This window comes from Anas acuta, chromosome 2, assembly GCF_963932015.1.
Source record: "Anas acuta chromosome 2, bAnaAcu1.1, whole genome shotgun sequence".
Classification (NCBI taxonomy): Eukaryota; Metazoa; Chordata; class Aves; order Anseriformes; family Anatidae; genus Anas; species Anas acuta.
The window spans coordinates 63,757,474-63,776,550 of NC_088980.1; the positions used below are offsets into that span (position 1 = coordinate 63,757,474).

General features: G+C 37.5%; 1 protein-coding gene across 4 annotated transcripts in view; it reads right to left on the reverse strand.

Annotated features, from left to right (window-relative positions):
- LOC137850478 (solute carrier family 12 member 7-like) overlaps positions 1–19,077 on the reverse strand; it is an 84,580-nt gene that overhangs the window by 16,724 nt on the left and 48,779 nt on the right. For all 4 annotated transcript variants that reach the window (XM_068670478.1, XM_068670481.1, XM_068670479.1 and 1 more), the window contains 9 exons: positions 15,879–16,046; positions 13,823–13,921; positions 13,126–13,183; positions 10,925–11,099; positions 9,438–9,556; positions 7,483–7,581; positions 5,373–5,492; positions 3,665–3,769; positions 931–1,099 (listed from right to left, as the gene is read on the reverse strand). In XM_068670478.1, the coding sequence (XP_068526579.1) occupies positions 931–1,099; positions 3,665–3,769; positions 5,373–5,492; positions 7,483–7,581; positions 9,438–9,556; positions 10,925–11,099; positions 13,126–13,183; positions 13,823–13,921; positions 15,879–16,046 (1,112 nt within the window). The remainder of the gene's footprint in view (positions 1–930; positions 1,100–3,664; positions 3,770–5,372; positions 5,493–7,482; positions 7,582–9,437; positions 9,557–10,924; positions 11,100–13,125; positions 13,184–13,822; positions 13,922–15,878; positions 16,047–19,077) is intronic.

A 19,077-nucleotide genomic window follows, 5' to 3' on the forward strand; every position in this document is an offset into this window, starting at 1 on the left:
AAATTCTTATCTATGCTAGAGGTGTCAGGTCCAAATAATTTAGTGGTTTAGGAATCTTTACACAGATTTCAAGAAGCCTTGGATCAAAACAGTAGACAGTTCAACTGTTGCTCATTTCAGTAATACTGCAGATATTACCCATTTTTGAAAGAGATAAAAGACTACATGGGGTTTTCTAAAAATATTTTGTTTCTCTGTAAAGTTAGTAGTAACACAGCTTTAGAACTCTATAAGCAACTGTGTATCTATACTACCACCATATACCAATACTGGAGCTATTGCAGAATACAAAGAAGTACACAGTTTGTTTAAGATGAAACAAAAATGTAAAATTGCTTTGCTTTGAAAATCAAATTTTTATGAACAGATATTCAGAACAAATAAGTCTATTAACTTGCATTTTTCATTCAGGGGACAGATTTAAAATTTAGAGTTCAGATATTTTCAAGTGCTTCCCACAAAAACATCTCCGTGTAAATCCAAATAGGTAGCACAGTCAAATACAGGTTGTCAGAAAACAAACAAACAAACAACAACAACAACAAAAATTCAAATTAAATTAAATTGCATTTGTAAATACAGTTAGATGTCATCATAAACTATATGACAACTTGCTATTTTTTTCCACCTCATCCCACCATCATTGGGCATATGGGGCAAATAGTAAAGAGAAAAAGAATGATGTTGCTTTATATTTAAGCAACCAACTAAGGTGCAGAAAAAGGTTGTTCCTAACTTTAGCTCTTCTAAGTATTTCTAGGACAATGTAGAAAGCAGTATAAGGTATACATCTAGAGGATGAAATTACGCCAAAATTGTGCTGACAGTCAGAACATTTTTTAAAACATTTTTTTACAGCAGTTTCATTCAAAATATCAGATTCAACATTTAAATACTAATACAAGAGTTTGTAATACATCTTTTACATACCTCTTCAGCCTTCTGAGTTTCTGTACATTTATCCAAATAGGTTCCTTGAAGCACAGATCCCACAATAGTCAGCCCTTTACCAGCCTTCAACTGGGAGGTGAAAGAAAGCAATCTTGGATGTTTCACCAACTGTTCACAATCCAAATTTAACAAGACCAAAAGTTGAGGTCTGCCAAAAAAAATTACATAAGAGGACACACATACACATACATAAAAAGCAGGGAAGAAACGGAAAAATAGAATTAATAAGCAATAAAATGCAGATTCAATGGCAGACATTCAAACATTAAGCAAAGAAATCATAATTAGCAGTAGCTACACCATTTCAGGTACATGTGCCACCATCCTCAACACCTTACCCTAAGAGAACAGGTTTACTAAGAAAATTGTTGAAACAGAACTATCACCCTTTGGAGGTTATATAGTCCAACCTGCAGCTTGAAGCAGTTAAATGTTGAATTGCACACCAGATTGTTTAGGCTTCAGTCCAGTTAGATCTTGAAAACCTCCAGGGACAGAAATTCTACCACCTCTGGGCAACACCTACCAATGCTTAACTGTCATAATTTTTATTTTTTTTCCTTTCCGTTTTAGCATTTTCTCTCATTCTCCCATCATATATTGCTGTAAAGAGTCTGTCTTTTCAACAGTCTCCTCTTAGGGACCGGATGTTTACTAGGTAGTTATACTAGCTTTTAGGTTCCCCTTAAGCCTTCTCCAAGCTGAATAAACCTCGCTCCCTCAGCCTTTCCCCACAGGAGACATGCTCCAGTGCCCCAGGCATCCTGGTGGTCCTCTGCTGAATGCACTGCTGCTTACTGATGTCTGTCTGGTAGTGGGGTGCCTAAAACTGAATTAAATACTCCGAAGATATTCTAATGAATGTTGTGTAAAGAGGAATATTTACTTCCCCTCAATAGGCTAGCTATGCTCCTGTTGCTGCAGTCCAGCAATGCCAAGGCCTACTGCTGGCTTACTATCCACTCAGAACAACAGGTTCTTTTCACTATCCTTATCCGCTACCATTGTACTGTGCTAGTTGTGGGGGGAGGACTGGGAGGGACCGTGGGTGGATGGCAACACTAGTCTGTCCCATGGAGTAGACTTTGCCTTTGTCCATGATGTTCATGTTGACTCATACCTCTACCTCTTTAGGTCCTTCCTAGAGAGTCATACTCTTGACTGCATTGACAGCACGAGTTTGGTTTCATCTGCATACTTAATGAGGTTGTACTCTTTAGAATCACAGAATCACAGAATCTCTAGGTTGGAAGAGACCTCAAGATCATCGAGTCCAACCTCTAACCTAACACTAACAGTACCCACTAAACCATATCCCTAAGTTCTACATCTAAACGTCTTTTGAAGACTTCCAGGGATGGTGACTCCACCACCTCCCTGGGCAGCCCGTTCCAGTGCCTAACAACCCTTTCAGTAAAGAAATTCTTCCTAACATCTAACCTAAAACTCCCCTGGCGTAACTTTAGCCCATTCCCCCTCGTCCTGTCACCAGGCACATGGGAGAACAGGCCAACCCCCACCTCTGCTTCCTTCAATACACAATTTGCTTACTGTCCCCAAACAAAAGTTCTATAATTTTCCCGTCATTACTAAAAATTCAAAAGAACTACAAGAGAACTGGAGTGTATTTCCCTCCTCAGCACCAGCATAGCTTAAGATGGAACAAGAAGGTCTAGTTCTACCAATTATGTTGACACAATAGCAGGATAAGTCATCTGTAACTGGCTGCAGACATTTAACATTTACATTAAGTTATTTTAGTTGACATTTAAGTTAACGTTTACACTAATGTTTACAATAGATGTCAAGCTCATACACAATATAAAGGCTAGGAACAAGCAATGGCTCATGGATTCTTTAGTAACTGCTTGGGTTCTTCAGCCCCATAAGAAAAGGTAAAATAATGCAAATAATGCTGTCACAGAGAAGAGCAGCAGAACATTGGTTGTACATGTACCCAGGGATACAATCACATCTGTGATAAGTGGCAGTTTCTTTTTTGTATCTTTCACTGATCTCTGAGTTATTTTAATTTGCACTGCGTATATCAGAAGTGACAACATGTGAAAATACTTTTGTTTTGAAATATTTTTTTGTGTTGGCTTTGAAAAATTGATAGTTTACCAAGTAAAAGGAATAGACTATAAAAACAGTAATGGACACTTATCCCCATTTCAAACAAAGTACTCCAAAATGTGAGATTTTAATAAGATTTAAGCACTTTCAAAGACGTTGCTATTAAATTACATCTACCTTAATGTAACGTAAGTATAAAAAACAAAAACAAAAACAAAAACATATGTCCACAAATAAGGACTCCTCTGTGTATTTTTAAATAGAAATCTTACAGAATTGCAGCACGTTTCTTTCGTTAGAGACAGTGGGACCAAAGCAAACTGTTCCTTTGAATCTGAAAATCTTGATAAAAAAACATTAAAACCCTTCTGCATTTTAGAAAACCACGTCATGGATTTCAGTTCAAATTTACACATTTCCCTACCAAGCTGATTACATGCTGACCACAAAAAACAATAGTAAATAGTAATACTGACCACAGTAAAACAATAGAATTGCAAAGCCATCATTTCCATGACCAAGTAAAAACTTCATTTTAAAGATGAATATCACTTTGGCCATTAGCTTTACCAGTAGTATTCCCAATCGATCTACATATTTCTAGAATGATGTGAACTTAGATGGCATAGACTTTTACCTCCAGTTCTTGGTGTGAGGAGGACCATCTTCAACACGAAGCAAAGCATAGCGAGCTGCATTCAAAGACAGTCCGCGTATTCCATCACCCCACTCTTTTTCTGCTCTTTGTGTTGCAGAAGACATTTAATTAAACAGGATGCAGTTTATTTACACAAATTAAGTAAATTTTCTCAGGTGAGGGATAAAGAACATAAACAATCAAACTTGCCTTTTTTTTTTTTTTACATGAATGCTTGAAAAAGACTTATCTCACAGACTTAAATCATGAATGAAGACTAACCAATAATCAATAATGAAGCAGTCTCAGGTTCTTTCAAGAGTTCTATTTATTAAGTATTTATTACTATTTATTGTGCTCTCTTTTATACTTCAAGATTTTTGTTTTAATCATGAGAACCTGTTAAATTGCTTGTAAGTGGTAGAACAAAAAAACGAAATTTCATTTCCTATGTATTAGGGTTACACCTCCACCCTACCCTCCTAAAGCTGTCTCTATTTTCTTTTCTTCCCAGCTTCTCACAGATGAACATGAAGCTTTATGCTTCTTCCCAGGGAGAGAGATTTGTCCGGACAGAAGTTTTTAGACTGTTTCAGAATGGGTTCTTGCTCACTCCTCAGACCAAATCTGCCTTTGCTTTTGTAGTGGGAGTGACTGAGTTTCTGCAAAAAAAGAATCTTTCTACAAGGTAGATGCAACAGCTTATGGTCCAATGTTTGGAGAATCTGTATATGAATTTGGATATATACACACATATACATATATATACATCCAAAATATTTTATGTATGTATATACATACATATACGCACAAGCAGAATTCCTTTCATCTGATCTGACTTATTGGTTAAAACAAGCAAAAGAATTTCCTTGTAACGAAACCAATAGCAAGAGCTGTTATAATCCAGGAAGACTATATCCAAGAAAGCGTCTATCCTGGAAATGGAGGCATTAAAAGATGGAGAATCCGCAACATGGAACAATCTATATCTGTTGATCTACTGAACACTTGTGCTTAATTACTCATCAGAATAACTAGACTCATTTCAATTTTCTGGTCTTGCTCTTTTTTTTTTTTTTTTTTTTTTTTTGAGATAGAATTGCATTGGATCTTTCCTTAGAAATGGAAAATGCACACACCAAAATCATAAATACAGAAATAAATACAGAAATAAATACTAGAAGAGATTATTTAATGAACTGAGTATGCTCTTCAACTCTCTGTAGAGCATTTCTTACAGGTGTGGCTCTTAAAGTATATTGCAAATTAAATTCTAGCCTTCAGAAAATGGATCAGTGGGCACTCTGGATTTGTGCAATTGATTCTAAAAAGTGCTAAGTTTACACAAAAGAGTAGAGGTTTATGGCTTTGGCACAAGATAATATAATATTTTTGTAGTAGTTCCTGTTTGGTGTAAAAAGACAATATACCTGAAGTATCAAATATGACACCATATTTTTTGTTCAAATGAAAACTTCCTAGCCATATTAGTTCTTATTTTGATTAGTTATGCCTGCTGAGGACTTTGGAACAGAGCTTCCAGAGAAATTAGAACCTGCAAACTTGTAACCCTTAACAGAGATGGCTCTCACCTTGTTTCAGGGAACACTTTGTTCTGTTGCTTCAGTTGTATCTACTTTGTATAAAAAAGCTTTTTGCTGAATGTTAAATATATTAAATATAGAATACATAAGATATATGGTCTTACCCTCTATATTCTATGTATTTGTATATACATCCTGCAATTAACATGGCAACCAAAGCATAGTACCAGGAGCAAATGAACATCAAGGCAAGACATAAACTCATCCCCAGGAACGAAAGAGTCCTAGAAGAAACCATTTTTTCAATTATTAAATAGACATGCATATGTTCTACAAAGTAAATTTCTTACTTAAGTCAACTCCCAGAACGACCTCTCTATACCTTCAAAAAATTTCATAGCTAAATATATAAAATACATTGTCATAGCTTTAGTTTATAAAAATTACATTCTGAAGCCTATGTGAAATAAATGTAATTGAAGAACTAGATATAATAGAGTTACCAGTACTGCCAGTTCTGTAACTCTACCATTATTTCTAAGTAGGATCTGTTTCAAAACGTGCCATTGCTTACTGTTGATTTGAAGTTAAGCTTTAAGATTTCTCAAACAATACTGAAGAACATTATGCTAATTTCAGAAAAAAATAATTTAAATTAAATTTTACTAATGAATTGTATGTTCTACTTACAATGTGGCATGTCTCAGGTAAGGACACACACACATAGGAGAACAGATTACTGAAAACAATCTTTCAAAGGCTTTAAAGAGACTGAGCTGAAAAAGTCACAGAAACATTTCCAGATTAAAGTTTATATGCCTGTTTTGTACCTAATATCACACAGACAGATGTAGGTCACCTCAGAACAGGACCGTTTTGTGTCTATATTTAGTCAGATAATACACCATGAATTTCTTCACACCTGCCTTTCAACTCAGAGCTAGCTTTTACTAGATTGACAAAGAACATATAAAGAGACAACTTTTGTTTGGCTCATTTAGTTTACTTTTTTATTACCATGCAAGTATTGAGTACAAACACATCTGTTCAAAGAAATGCTTTCTAGCTGTTCTATCAGCCTAAATGTAGCCTGTCTACAAAAGCAACAGATGGTCTTTCATGCTTAATTTCACCTTACAGTCTGCTTTTACACAAAAAAAATTTCCCAACCCAATTCTGACCAAGCATTTTGACACTCAGTTTGCCTGGCAGAAGCGATTATATAGATACACAGTGAGTCAATTGGCTCACTGGTTTCTCTGAGGGAGGGCACAGGTTGTAGAAGTGTTGTCGAATTGTTACAAACTTTGCAGCTGCCATGTCAAAACTCTTTGCTTTTTATTCCTTACCATGGACCATCCTCCTCTTGCTACCCTTTATCTTATTCATCTGCTTTAGCTTTTTTTCTTTGGACCTCCTACTATTTCTTCCATAACCACATTATTTGGGAGAAGAGGGGCTTTGAAAGACAAAACAAAACAAACAAACAACCTCAACAAGACACAACACCCACATTTTCTTCTTGATGTTGCAAACAATATTTGCAATGATAAACTTCAGATACAGGCACTGAAATATTTGGAGGTTTAAGTGCCAAACTAATAAGTACCTACTGAGCATATTCGAAAAGATGTGTCAGGGATTTAATTGTGGCATTTCATTTCCACTCTAGCTTCTAAAGGAGAAAAAATAAACAACTCTTACATCCTAGAATCAGTCAAGTTTATCTCCTGAAGGATCTAGTTTTTAAAGAATTTTGGCAGTAAAATTTCTCAGTAAAATTTCTCAATCAAATCACTGTGAATAAAAAATTATATGCATTTTTAACATCAACTCAAAATCAAAGAAAATCTTATTCTGAACTTGTTCTAAGTCACTTAAGAAAAATACTTTGTGTTCAACCTCACTGACTGTCAAGTATCCACTTTTCTTCAGTTTCTGAAGCAATGGCTAAAGCATAACATTATTAAAAAATACTGATTGGTTACATAGCAAACTGATACATATTATTCTTTTTTTCTGTACAAGTTTTTTTTTTTTTTGTATATGCGGATTATTTCTCTTTTTGCATAACAAAAACGAAAGTCAGCACTCCTGAAGATTTTCACCATTTCTTTATCTATATGTGAAAGATGATACTCCATTACATCTTCATTCTTGCATACTAACTTATTGAAGTCAGAAAGGATATTTTGCTTAATTACAGCAATGCAATTAACAAATCAAGGCTGTATAAGCAGTTTTAATTCTTCTGAATGAAAGAATATCTCCTACCAATGGTAATACTTGAAACGAGGTCTCCAGTTGGGAGTCCGTAAAAGCGTCTGAACTGCACAAGCCAGATTTACAAACATATAGCACATCAGGAAAAACCTGTTAAGGTAAAACAAACAAACAAAACTATTTTCCAACAAGAATGAACTAGACAGACTTGTGTTAAAAGGCTATGTCTAAACACAGTCCAAAGAAAGTGCAGAAACTTCTCTACTGTGTTCACAATAGCCACACAAGATGTAGATTAAATTAATGCTTTGTCTGTGTTTTGGTGGGGATAGAGTTAATATTCTTCCTAGTAGCTGTTATGGTGCTATGTTTTGAATTTAGGATGAGAATAATGTTGACAGCACACCCATGTTTTAGCTGCTGTAGAGCAGTGTTTACAGTAAGTCAAGGACTTTTCAGCTTTTTATAGTGCTCTGCCAGCAAGGAAGCTGCAGGTGCACAAGAGGCTGGGAGGGGACAGAACAAAGACAGCTGACCCAAACTGGCCAAAGGGATATTCCATACAATTGACATCATGCTGAACAATGAAACTGGGGGAATTGGCTAACTGGGGGGGAAAGAAGCACTGTTGCTTGGGCACTGGCTGGGCATTAGTCATTGGGTGCTGAGCAACTGCACTGTGCATCACATGCTTTGTTTGTTCTTCCCACCCGACCCTCCACCCCCCATTAAACTGTCCTATCTCCTGCTGTATATCTTATATCTTAGCTCTTGTGTTTTTCAATTTACTTTCTCATCCCACTGGGTGGGACAGGGAAGAAATGGCTGTGTGGTGTTCAGCTGCCTGCTGGGTTAAACACCAACATGCTGGTAGAATGTCATGTCTCAAAACGTGATGTTAGATTAATTTTCAGTCTCAAACAAAGATTTCACAGAAAACACAGCTAACATCTGGCAATAATGGTGTATTGGTTTTGGCTGGGATAGGGTGATGGTTGGACCAGATGATCTTGGAGGTCTTTTCCAACCCTAATGACTCTGTGATTCAGTATTAATTTTTTTTTCATATTAATTTGTATGGTGTTATGTTTTAGATTTGTAACCAAAACAGCACTGATAACACACCGACGTTTTAGCTATCACTGAGCAGTGCTTGTACAGCATCAAGTCCTTCCCTGTTTCTCACACTGGCTTCCAGCAAGTAAGCTGGATGTGTGCAAAAATTTCGGAGGGACGCATCTGGGATAGCGGTCCCCAGAGGATCAAAGGGATATTTCATTCCATATGAAGTCATGCTTAGCAATAAAAGCTGAGGGAAAGGAGGAGGAAGGGGAGGATGTCTAGAGTTACAGCATTTGTATTCTCAAGTAACTGTTATGAGTGACAAAGCCTTGACTTTTCTCAAAATGGCTAAATCTTTGCTTACTGATAGGAAGCAGTGAATTCCTTATTTTGCTTTGCTTGCCCATGCAGCTTTTGCTTTAGCTATTAAGCTGTTTTTATTTCAACACATTATTTTTCTCACTTTTACCCTTCTGATTCTCTTCCCTCATCCCACTGTGAGGGGAGTGCACAAGTGGCTGTGCAGTGCTTAGCTGCCTACTGAGGTCAACCCAAAACACATGGAATAAACTTCCAAGACAATGTCAGTAAAATAAATTTCAGTTCATACCCTAAAACGCAAAACTGTTTAAATAGGGAGAATTTTTATTTAACTTCTTTTTTAACATGTTTGTTTGTTTTTTAAGTTAAATGCTTTTGCTAGCATTCAGGAACTCTGGTCAAGGAAATTTTCTTGTGCCTTGAAATTAATTCTAACCAAAACATTTTTTTCATTTCAGATTACCTCAAGGATCAAATAGAAATGTAACTTGTTGGAAGACAAAGTCTAGAATGCATTATTTCAAGGAGAAGAAAAAAAAACAAAACAAAAACATTATCTAGTTAATTTAAAAGTAAAGTACTATTTAACTTAAAAGAACATGAAATAACAAATTCATACTTACATTGAAAGAATTGGTGCTACACTGTCCAAAGAGGCTATCAGAATTCCTATTTCACAAATACCAGCAGTGAGGAGCAGAGCCCACGTTGGTTCTCCGTTTGCTTTTCCATGACCAAATACCTAGTTCAATTCAAGTATACAGTAAAACTGGGGAAAGGTGTGTTTTATACTGTTGTGAAACATATTGCAGATTGTGATCTAACTAACTTGAACCTAAAACAGTAATTAGTTACAAAGGAAAACAAGAAAATCTATACCATAAAACAAAACAAAAATGTATGCTTTCCAATGTTGCAATCTTTACTAAAATAAATAACGACTACATTACATTAAAGTGCTACTGCAGCTGCTGTTGAAATAAACTTAACTAACTTGAAATCTGAATGCATCAGAGAGTAATGCTTAGTCTATAAAAAGCTAACAGTTGAAAGCATTATTTTCTGTAATATACAAAATAGACATCAAGTCTGTATTTACAAACATAAATATTGATCCTTATTATTGATTATTCCTAGGACTTAGGAAAGCCCAGGATTCTGCACAAAGCCCTACGAAAAATCATCTAGCACATGGTAATTTCCTTTGTTGTGAGAGCCATCCAGCTATACTGGATAATAGATGGCGAAATGCCTCACCTAAAGTTAGAGCTACCTTCAGTCTCCTCCATACTCCCCCCTGCAATTATAAGCATTAAAGCCTCACTCTCATTTTCCATAACTGCTTCCTTTCCAAATGTGTAGGTGCTTCACCTCATTCCTTCTTCATCCTGACTTCTCCTCTTTCCTTAGCTTCCTCCCATTGATCAGTCTACGTTCCTTTATATTATGAAATGTCATTTTTTCTGCTCATGTTTTAAAAGAAGTTTTTTTGCTTCTTTCTTAAACATCATGGTCTTGCTCCTGTATTCATCTCCTCTCATTTCTCTTACTGTCCATGAAAAGGCTGTATGACTCCAAAACTGTAAGTGCCTTCCAAGTCTAAAATCTCTCTTCAAACATTTTTTTTAATTTGTATTTTAAAAAATGCATGACATATGGAGTCATAGAATGGAATTAGATTCTTACATCTTTCTTGACTTCAGCCTACAAAAATGAATAAAAATGAGAACTGTATCTCTATGACATTATAAGTTAAGTATCATGCATCTCAATCATAAAATTTAATTAACTTATTTCAAATTACAAATTGTCAGCACAATCTGGACTCAAAAAAAGTTTAGTTGCATCTTAGCTTTTTCATTTCCATTAATAAAAATATTTTTAATTTTGACTCTCTAACACTTATATGTGAGGACAAAAAGAATTCAATTGCACAGAAAAAGACACGTTCAAACTTTGGCCTGAAAAAACAATGTATTACTGCACAAGAGTACAAATGAGCTCCAAAACGTTTCCTCACAGTTCTGGAGGAATAACAAAAATAATGCCTCATATTTTGTTAACAAAAGATAAACCGCATTTGAAATATAAAGAAAAAATATTATCTCACTTGGATAAATGGTACAATGCCATCTCTTGCAATGGCCTGCAACAGACGGGGTGCACCAGTGAGACTCTGTAGACCAGCACCGCATGTTGAAAAGAATGAACCGATCACAATAACCCATGGAGAAGGCCAGGCCAGTGTACCAACCACTAGATTTCCATTAACTGCTTCTCCAAACCTTAGGGAAGCGAAGAACAAAACAAAACAGTGAACAAATACACACATAAACCATAAAACTCTACAAGAATTTATTCTGTAGCTTCTAAACTCATAGCTTAATCTTGGTTGGACAACATCATTTTTGAGCAATAAACACCACATCACATCATGCACTATAGGATTTCCCAAACAACCAATTTATCGTGCTGAATTTAAAAAAAAAAAAAAAAATGATTGATTTTAGGTACTGCCTTTTAAGCAGACAAGTGACAACTATCAGATATCTTGGCAAACTTTAAAGAATTAACAACAGAAAAAGTATTTACATATGCATCCTTTAGATCCTTGTGAATACCAGGAACTAGATTTCAGAAGTCTGCATTATACATGTGTGTGATATAGGTGTACCGCAGGGCATAAAGAGATTTGTTAAAATAACATATTAGCCTTTCTAATATATAGCATGACACTGACATATGGACAACGAAATACAGAGGAACTGTTTACATTGTCATGCTAACTAATGCAAGTTCAATGAACAACTATGACAAACAAGGCTGGGAGGGCATAGAAATAAAAGAAAGAAGTGCTTTCATAACACAGCACTGAGTATCCAATCCAAACATAATTGACTTTATGTTCATTTATGGACTTCTTAGATAAAGCATGAAAAAGTACTCTTTCCTCCCCCCATGGTAGTATATAATTTCTTTATATTTTCATTTTCTAAAAAACACCAGAGAAAATAAAAGGGTACAGGCTAAGAAAAATTATATGCTTCATCTCTTTTTGGACTGGCTATTGACAACGCCAAGGTAAATCAGATTAATATAACAAGCCAGTGTTCAAGTTCTTGCGTATGCTTAAGCTTGAATGCTAGTACTAGAATAGAAGTACTATCTTCATTACAGGAGAAGACAGAGGAAAAAACCACTACTTATGTAGGAGAAAAAAACAAACAAAAAACAAAAACACACTATGCTTCTCTGATGACATATATCTGCTTCTTAATGCTGGCATTGGAGTTTGGCTTCCATTAAAGCAAAGAGTAGGTACAACTTGAAAAGATTAAAGACAAACACTAGAAATGTACAAGCTTTTTTTTTTTCCCCATGGCAGATATTATGGCAATCCATGATGAAAACAAAACAAAAAACAGACAAATCCCCCTATGTTTTACTATTATGTTAACTTATTGTATTAGCTTTGATTGGAATCCAGATTTTAACTTACACTTTTCCTTCTAGACTAAAAGAAATAAATAGTCTAAGCATTATCTCTTTCAGCATCAAAACGATATCCCAATGCCCCTGTTTTGTCAACCAAAGCAAATCTGTGCATTGGCCAGTATAAAAAGAGACTCAAACAGGAAGGGAAAAGTCTGCTAGCACATTCCCCACAGCATCTTCTTCAACTCAATCTCTCACCAGAGAAATTTATCAAGACCTGGAGGTGCTCATCTCTATTAATTTCATGCTATTCATGCTTCAAAAAGTGAACCTCAGAAAATAACATGGATGACAACTAATCTGCATAAGAATCATGCAGCCAGTAGAAATTATAGGCCTGATGGTGCATTGCAGTCTTTCTGATGAACTCTGCTTGTCATGCAACTGTCAAAAATTTTTCTGCCTGCATTCTTCAGGAACGTATTACCTCTCACTAAGTAATATCATTCTGGAGTAAGGGGAATGATAATACTTAGTGAGAGGTAATACGTTCCTGAAGAATGCTTACTCCACCTCAATAAAAATACTAACTATGCTTTTTCTCTCAAGACCATTTTATTAGGAACAGTTCCACTTCACAAACATTTATCTCAGATTCTTCTTCTACTTTTTTGCAGTGATACAGTCCATTAACATTTCCAGTTTTTGCAGCCATCTCAGCTCAAGAGATAGTCTTTCCCTACAGTTTTACCTAAGTGTAAGAAAAATATTCCACATGGATGTTTCCCAGAAGAGCCATTAGTGAAAATAAGTCTGATTAACATAACCCGTTTTCATACGTGCTCCTGATAAAAGTACAAGTTGAATGCAACTTACTTATCTCTTAATATCACACCTTCTATACAAGCACCAAACAGCACTATGCAAGAGAGATCTGTTATTGAGACTGAAGGAAGATTACACTGTAAATGAAATAATTATAGAGAGAAAATGATTTCCTACCCAGGGATGAAATTAAAATGTCTATGACAAACTTTTTTTTTATTATTCTCACATACTACAACTTTTTAGTTTATGTTCCCTACAACTGCATTTCCACAATTGATTTGGAAAATATTTTAAGCAAGCAGTTCATGCATCATGCAACAAGATATTTTCTCATACAAAGATAGTTGTGTCTTCAAGTTATTGAACAACTAACAATTTGTTTTGCTGTTAGTTTGCCTTAAGACTTTCAGTAGTTATGCTGGGTATAATGACAAAGCAATCTGCCAACTGAAATATGCTAAAATGTCTATGTCACTTAACTGAAACCATAAATTGTAACTTGGAGCTTAAAATGTTAGTAGAAGATAGGAGATACATACATACACATACATATATGTATAAATCTACATACACACACACACAATATATATATTTGTGTGTGAATAGATATTTAAAATTTCAGTTTAGATTTCATTATTTTTATATTCAGGCAACTCAAATGAATTTTTATTGAAATTCTATAATGTACCATACCTATAGAAAGTCCACTAGAAAAAAAAAAAAAAAAACACAGTACAAAGGATACAAATAAAAGAAGTAGTTGAAATAGCTAAAATAGTTCCAGTAGGAATAGATTTCTGAGCATCCTTAAGATCGCCAGATCTGTTTGAACCTGCCATAATACCTGGAGAAAAAAAAAAAAAAGTCACAAAAACATGGAATATTAATTTCATTTAAATAACCAATACCTGCCTGACCTGGACAGGATGGGTTGATGGGCAGATGCCAATGGGATGAGGTTCAACATGACTAAATGCTGGGTCCTGCACTTTGGCCACAACAAACCCATGCAGCACTACAGGCAGAGTGGCTGGAAAGCTGTGCGGAGGAAAAGGATCTGGGGGTGTTGGTCAATGCTTGCCTGAACACGAGCCAGCTGTGTGCCCAGGGGACAACAGAAGGACAACAGCATGCTGGCTTGTATCAGGAACAGCGTAGCCAGCAGGAACAGGAAGGTGATCATCCCCCTGTACTCTGCTCTGGTGAGGCTGCACCCCAAGTGCTGTGTTCAGTTTTGGACCCCTCACTACAAGAAGGACATGGAGGCCCTGGAACATGTCCAGAGAAGGGCTACAAAGCTGGTGAAGGGTCTGGAGCACAGGTCTTATGAGGAGTGGCTAAGGGAACTGGGGGTGTTCAGTCTGGAGAAGAGGAGGCTCAGGGGAGACCTTATCGATCCCTACAGCTACCTGAAAGGAAGCTGTGGGGAGCTGGGGGTTGGCCTCTTCTCACAGGTAACTTAGTGATAGGACTAGAGGGAATGGCCTCAAGTTGCACCAGGGGAGGTTTAGGTTGGAAATTAGAAGACCTGCATTTAATTCAGAAATTTGTGTTACCACCCATCATGAAATTCCAGAAAGCTCAGAAAAAAGTCAATCATTTTTAGAATGGGAAAATATACAAGAGTAGCAAAATGTAGGGGATGGATGTTTTAAACTAATAAGGGTTTAGAAATTTGAACCAGCATGACCAAATGTACTAACTTTCTACTAAACAGACTACACATTAACATATGTAAGCAAATCAATTAATAATAAAAACAGAAACAAAAGGAAAGGAGCAGGCATGAAGTACAGAGGAATGGTCAGGGGATCACAAGCACACATTAGTGTTTGAACCTAAATACAGAACAAAAATCACTTTCCAAAACACTGTAAAAGAGTGGAAAAAAATCATGCACTATTTCTGCCATCGTTCCTAGAATTGCCCTGATCACTGTTAGAGGCAAAAATCAGATGCTAAGGTCAAGAATCCAGTGCAAAAGCACCGACAAACACTACACAGTGAAATCATAAGCACAGGCTGGCATACAGTAAGATTTTGATCTTACTTTTTTAAGATTAAAGAGACAAGGGTGAAGAAGAGGGATGGGAAACAGGAAAGAACCTGAAGTATAGAAATAAGAACAGTAAGAGGACAAGCATATGAAGGGACATCTCCATTTGGTATTCTTCTAGCAAATAATGTTGCAACTTTGCATCAGAATTCTGTTCTCTTAGTTGATATTAAGTTGCTTGAGCTAGGATTTTTCAATAAAAATTATTTAGTTATTTCAGTCAAACAAGACCTGAGGGAAATGATATAAAACTAACCTAACTTTTAATCTTGATAAACAAAAAAGTCTCTGCTAGTTACGGTTGAAAAAAAAAAATTGGAAGTTTAAACAAAGCTCATGCAGTTCATGGCTTGAATACCTGAAACACCTTAATACCCAACTGTTCTCTCTCATGCATATGAAGATAAACACATTATGAAGGTAAGAAATTTTCAACTCAGCTGCAGCTTACTCTGAATAAACATTTAGTAACACATGGAGCTTTCTTTTTATTTCCAGGTATAGAAATAAAAAAGTATATTTATTTTTTATTTCCAGGTACATAAACAGCACTTGAACTGATCCATTAAGTTCTATAAACTCCTAAAATAACCAGTAGCCAGCTATGTCTTTCCAGCTCCAGAAAATCTGCTACTTAAAACTTGGACAGAGACTAGGAATATCGTGTCAGCAATAAACATTCACACAAAAATATTTTTTCAACTATGAAAACACGTCTTTACTCAAGGAAAATAGGTATATCTACCTGTTACAGACGGAAAATAAATCCCTACAAGCATTGTGAAGTAGGTCATGATGTCTGTAAAAACATAAGGACGTCCACCAATTTTTATGTCTTCTGATCCAGAAACTGATGGCTGATTTTTTTTCTCAACTACTGATCCTTTTTCTGAATAGGCACTCCACAAATTATCTACAAGGGGAAAAACAATAGCAATTGTCAACTCTGTTTCATAATATGAAATACTGAGAATGAAATACTGTTATAAATTAGATGGCTTTTCTTACTCAAAAGTCATGATGCTTCCCAAAACTTCCTTATGAAATGAAGAACGCAGAATCAATAACATCAATATCCATTGTAACTTGTAGACATTTCCACTGTATGCCAGCAGTGGTGTATGGGATGTGCCATACAAGATTTTCTCTTCCATTAAAGAAAGATTTAGTTATAGAATTAAATTCTAATACTCTTCTAGAACATACACTTACATTGCACAAAAATATGGGTGTATTATCAATTATAGTAGTCAAAAAAAAAAAGAAAAGTATAGCAGTGAAAAAAGAAATATTTGCAGATTCAGGCAATCTTAGCATACATTTCCATTTCTTGTTCTTAATTTTTGAGGAACAGGTAAAAAAATGCTTCTTGGCAGCATCTTGAGTTGAGACCTGCTATACAGTATAGTCTGGACAATAGTTCAAGACTTGGCTGCTCATGATTAAGGTATTCCAAATGGTCACTAACCAGACCCCAGAAGACAACAGATGATCATAGGTGGTTTACTTTGTTGTTGTTTTTTTAAACAAAACCAAAACAATCCCCACTGCACCCCACCCCCTTAAAAATAAAAAATAAACAAGAACCACAGCTTTCAAGAGCTTACATTTGTAGAAATTCTAGTTATGCCCCTTAAAATGATGGTAAGGACACCTAAACATGACTTTTACTTTAAAATAAGATAGCGTTTCCTATCATATGCTAGGAGACAAAACAGATACTCTCTCTCCCTGTTAAAGAGAGATTGTATACAAAGGATTTTCCACCATGGAAATAAATACTTCCTATAGACTGCCAGGACAATAGATCTGGTGGCCAATTTTCAGTCATCCAGTGCAACTTTCAGGAGCTGAGCATAGCATTCTGAGCCTCCACAATAGCAACATGTTACTTTGAGCACAATAAGAAGATTCAGAGTCAGAGTCAGAGGTAATCTCCTAAGTGGCCAAAGATAGAGTGGCTGTATGCAGATTTGGCAAATATTACAGAATCACAGAATTTCTAGGTTGGAAGAGACCTCCAAGATCATCGAGTCCAACCTCTGACCTAACGCTAACAGTCCCCACTAAACCATATCCCTAAGCTCTACATCTAAACGTCTTTTAAAGATTTCCAAGGATGGTGATCCACCACTTCCCTGGGCAGCCTGTTCCAACATCTAACAACTCTTTTGGTAAAAAAGTTCTTCCTAAGATCCAACCTAAAACTCCCCTGGTGCAACTTAAGCCCATTCCCCCTCGTCCTGTCGCCAGGCACGTGGAAGAATAGACCAACCCCTCACTACAGCCTCCTCTAAGGTACCTGTAGAGAGCAATAAGGTTGCCACTGAGCCTCCTTCTCTCCAGGCTGAACAGCCCAGCTCCCTCAGCCGCTCCTCGTAGGACTTGTTCTCCAGGCCCCTCACCAGCTTTGTTGCCCTTCTCTGGACTCGCTCAAGCACCTCGATGTCCTTCTTGTAGCAAGGGGCCCAAAACTGAACACAGTATCACAGAATCACAGAATTTCTAGGTTGGAAGAGACCTCAAGATCATCGAGTCCAACCTCTGACCTAACGCTAACAGTCCCCACTAAACCATATCCCTAAGCTCTACATCTAAACGTCTTTTAAAGACCTCCAGGGATGGTGACTCCACCACTTCCCTGGGCAGCCTGTTCCAGTGTCTAACAACCCTTTCGGTAAAGAAGTTCTTCCTAACATCTAACCTAAAACTCCCCTGGCGCAACTCTAGCCCATTCCCCCTCGTCCTGTCACCAGGCACATGGGAGAATAGGCCAACCCCCACCTCGCTACAGCCTCCTCTAAGGTATCTGTAGAGAGCAATAAGGTCGCCCCTGAGCCTCCTCTTCTCCAGGCTGAACAAGCCTAGCTCCTTCAGCCGCTCCTCGTAGGACTTGTTCTCCAGGCCCCTCACCAGCTTCGTCACCCTTCTCTGGACCCGCTCAAGCACCTCAATGTCCTTCTTGTAGTGAGGGGCCCAAAACAGAACACAGTAGTCGAGGTGCGGCCTCATCAGAGCCGAGTACAGGGGGACGATCACCTCCCTAGCCCTGCTGGCCACACTGTTTCTTATACAAGCCAGGATGCTGTTGGCCTTCTTTGCCACCTGAGCACACTGCTGGCTCATATTCAGCCAACTATCAACCATCACTCCCAGGTCCTTCTCTGCCAGGCAGCTCTCCAACCACTCATCTCCCAGCCTGTAGCTCTGCTTGGGGTTATTGTGCCCCAGGTGGAGGACCCGGCACTTGGCCTTGTTGAACTTCAGTCCATCGGTCCCACCTATCCAGGTCCTCCTGCAGAGCCTTCCTACCCTCGAGCAGATCAACACACGCACCTAACTTGGTGTCATCTGCGAACTTACTGAGGGTGCACTCAATGCCCTCATCCAGATTATTGATGAAGATATTAAAGAGGACCGGCCCCAGCACCGAGCCCTGGGGAATGCCACTAGTGACTGGCCTCCAACTGGATTTGACTCCATTCACCACGACTCTTTGGGCCCGGCTATCCAGCCAGTTTCTAACCCAATGAAGCGTGCACCAGTCCAAGCCACGAGCATCCAGTTTCTTGAGGAGAATGCTGTGGGAAACGGTGTCAAAAGCCTTGCTGGTAGACCAAGGTAGACCACATCCACAGCCTTTCTCATCCACCAAGCGTGTCACTTTGTCATAGACGGAGATCAGGTTTGTCAAGCAGGACCTGCCTTTCATAGACCCATGCTGACTGGACCTGATCGCCTGGTTGCCCTGCAAGTGCTGTGTGATGACTCTCAAGATAATCTGCTCCATGAGCTTCCCTGGCACTGAGGTCAAACTGACAGGCCTGTAGTTCCCCAGGTCTGCCCTCTGGCCCTTCTTGTAGATGGGCATCATGTTTGCTAGCCGCCAGTCAACTGGGACCTCCCCCGATAGCTTGGACTGTTGATAAATGATGGTAAGCGGC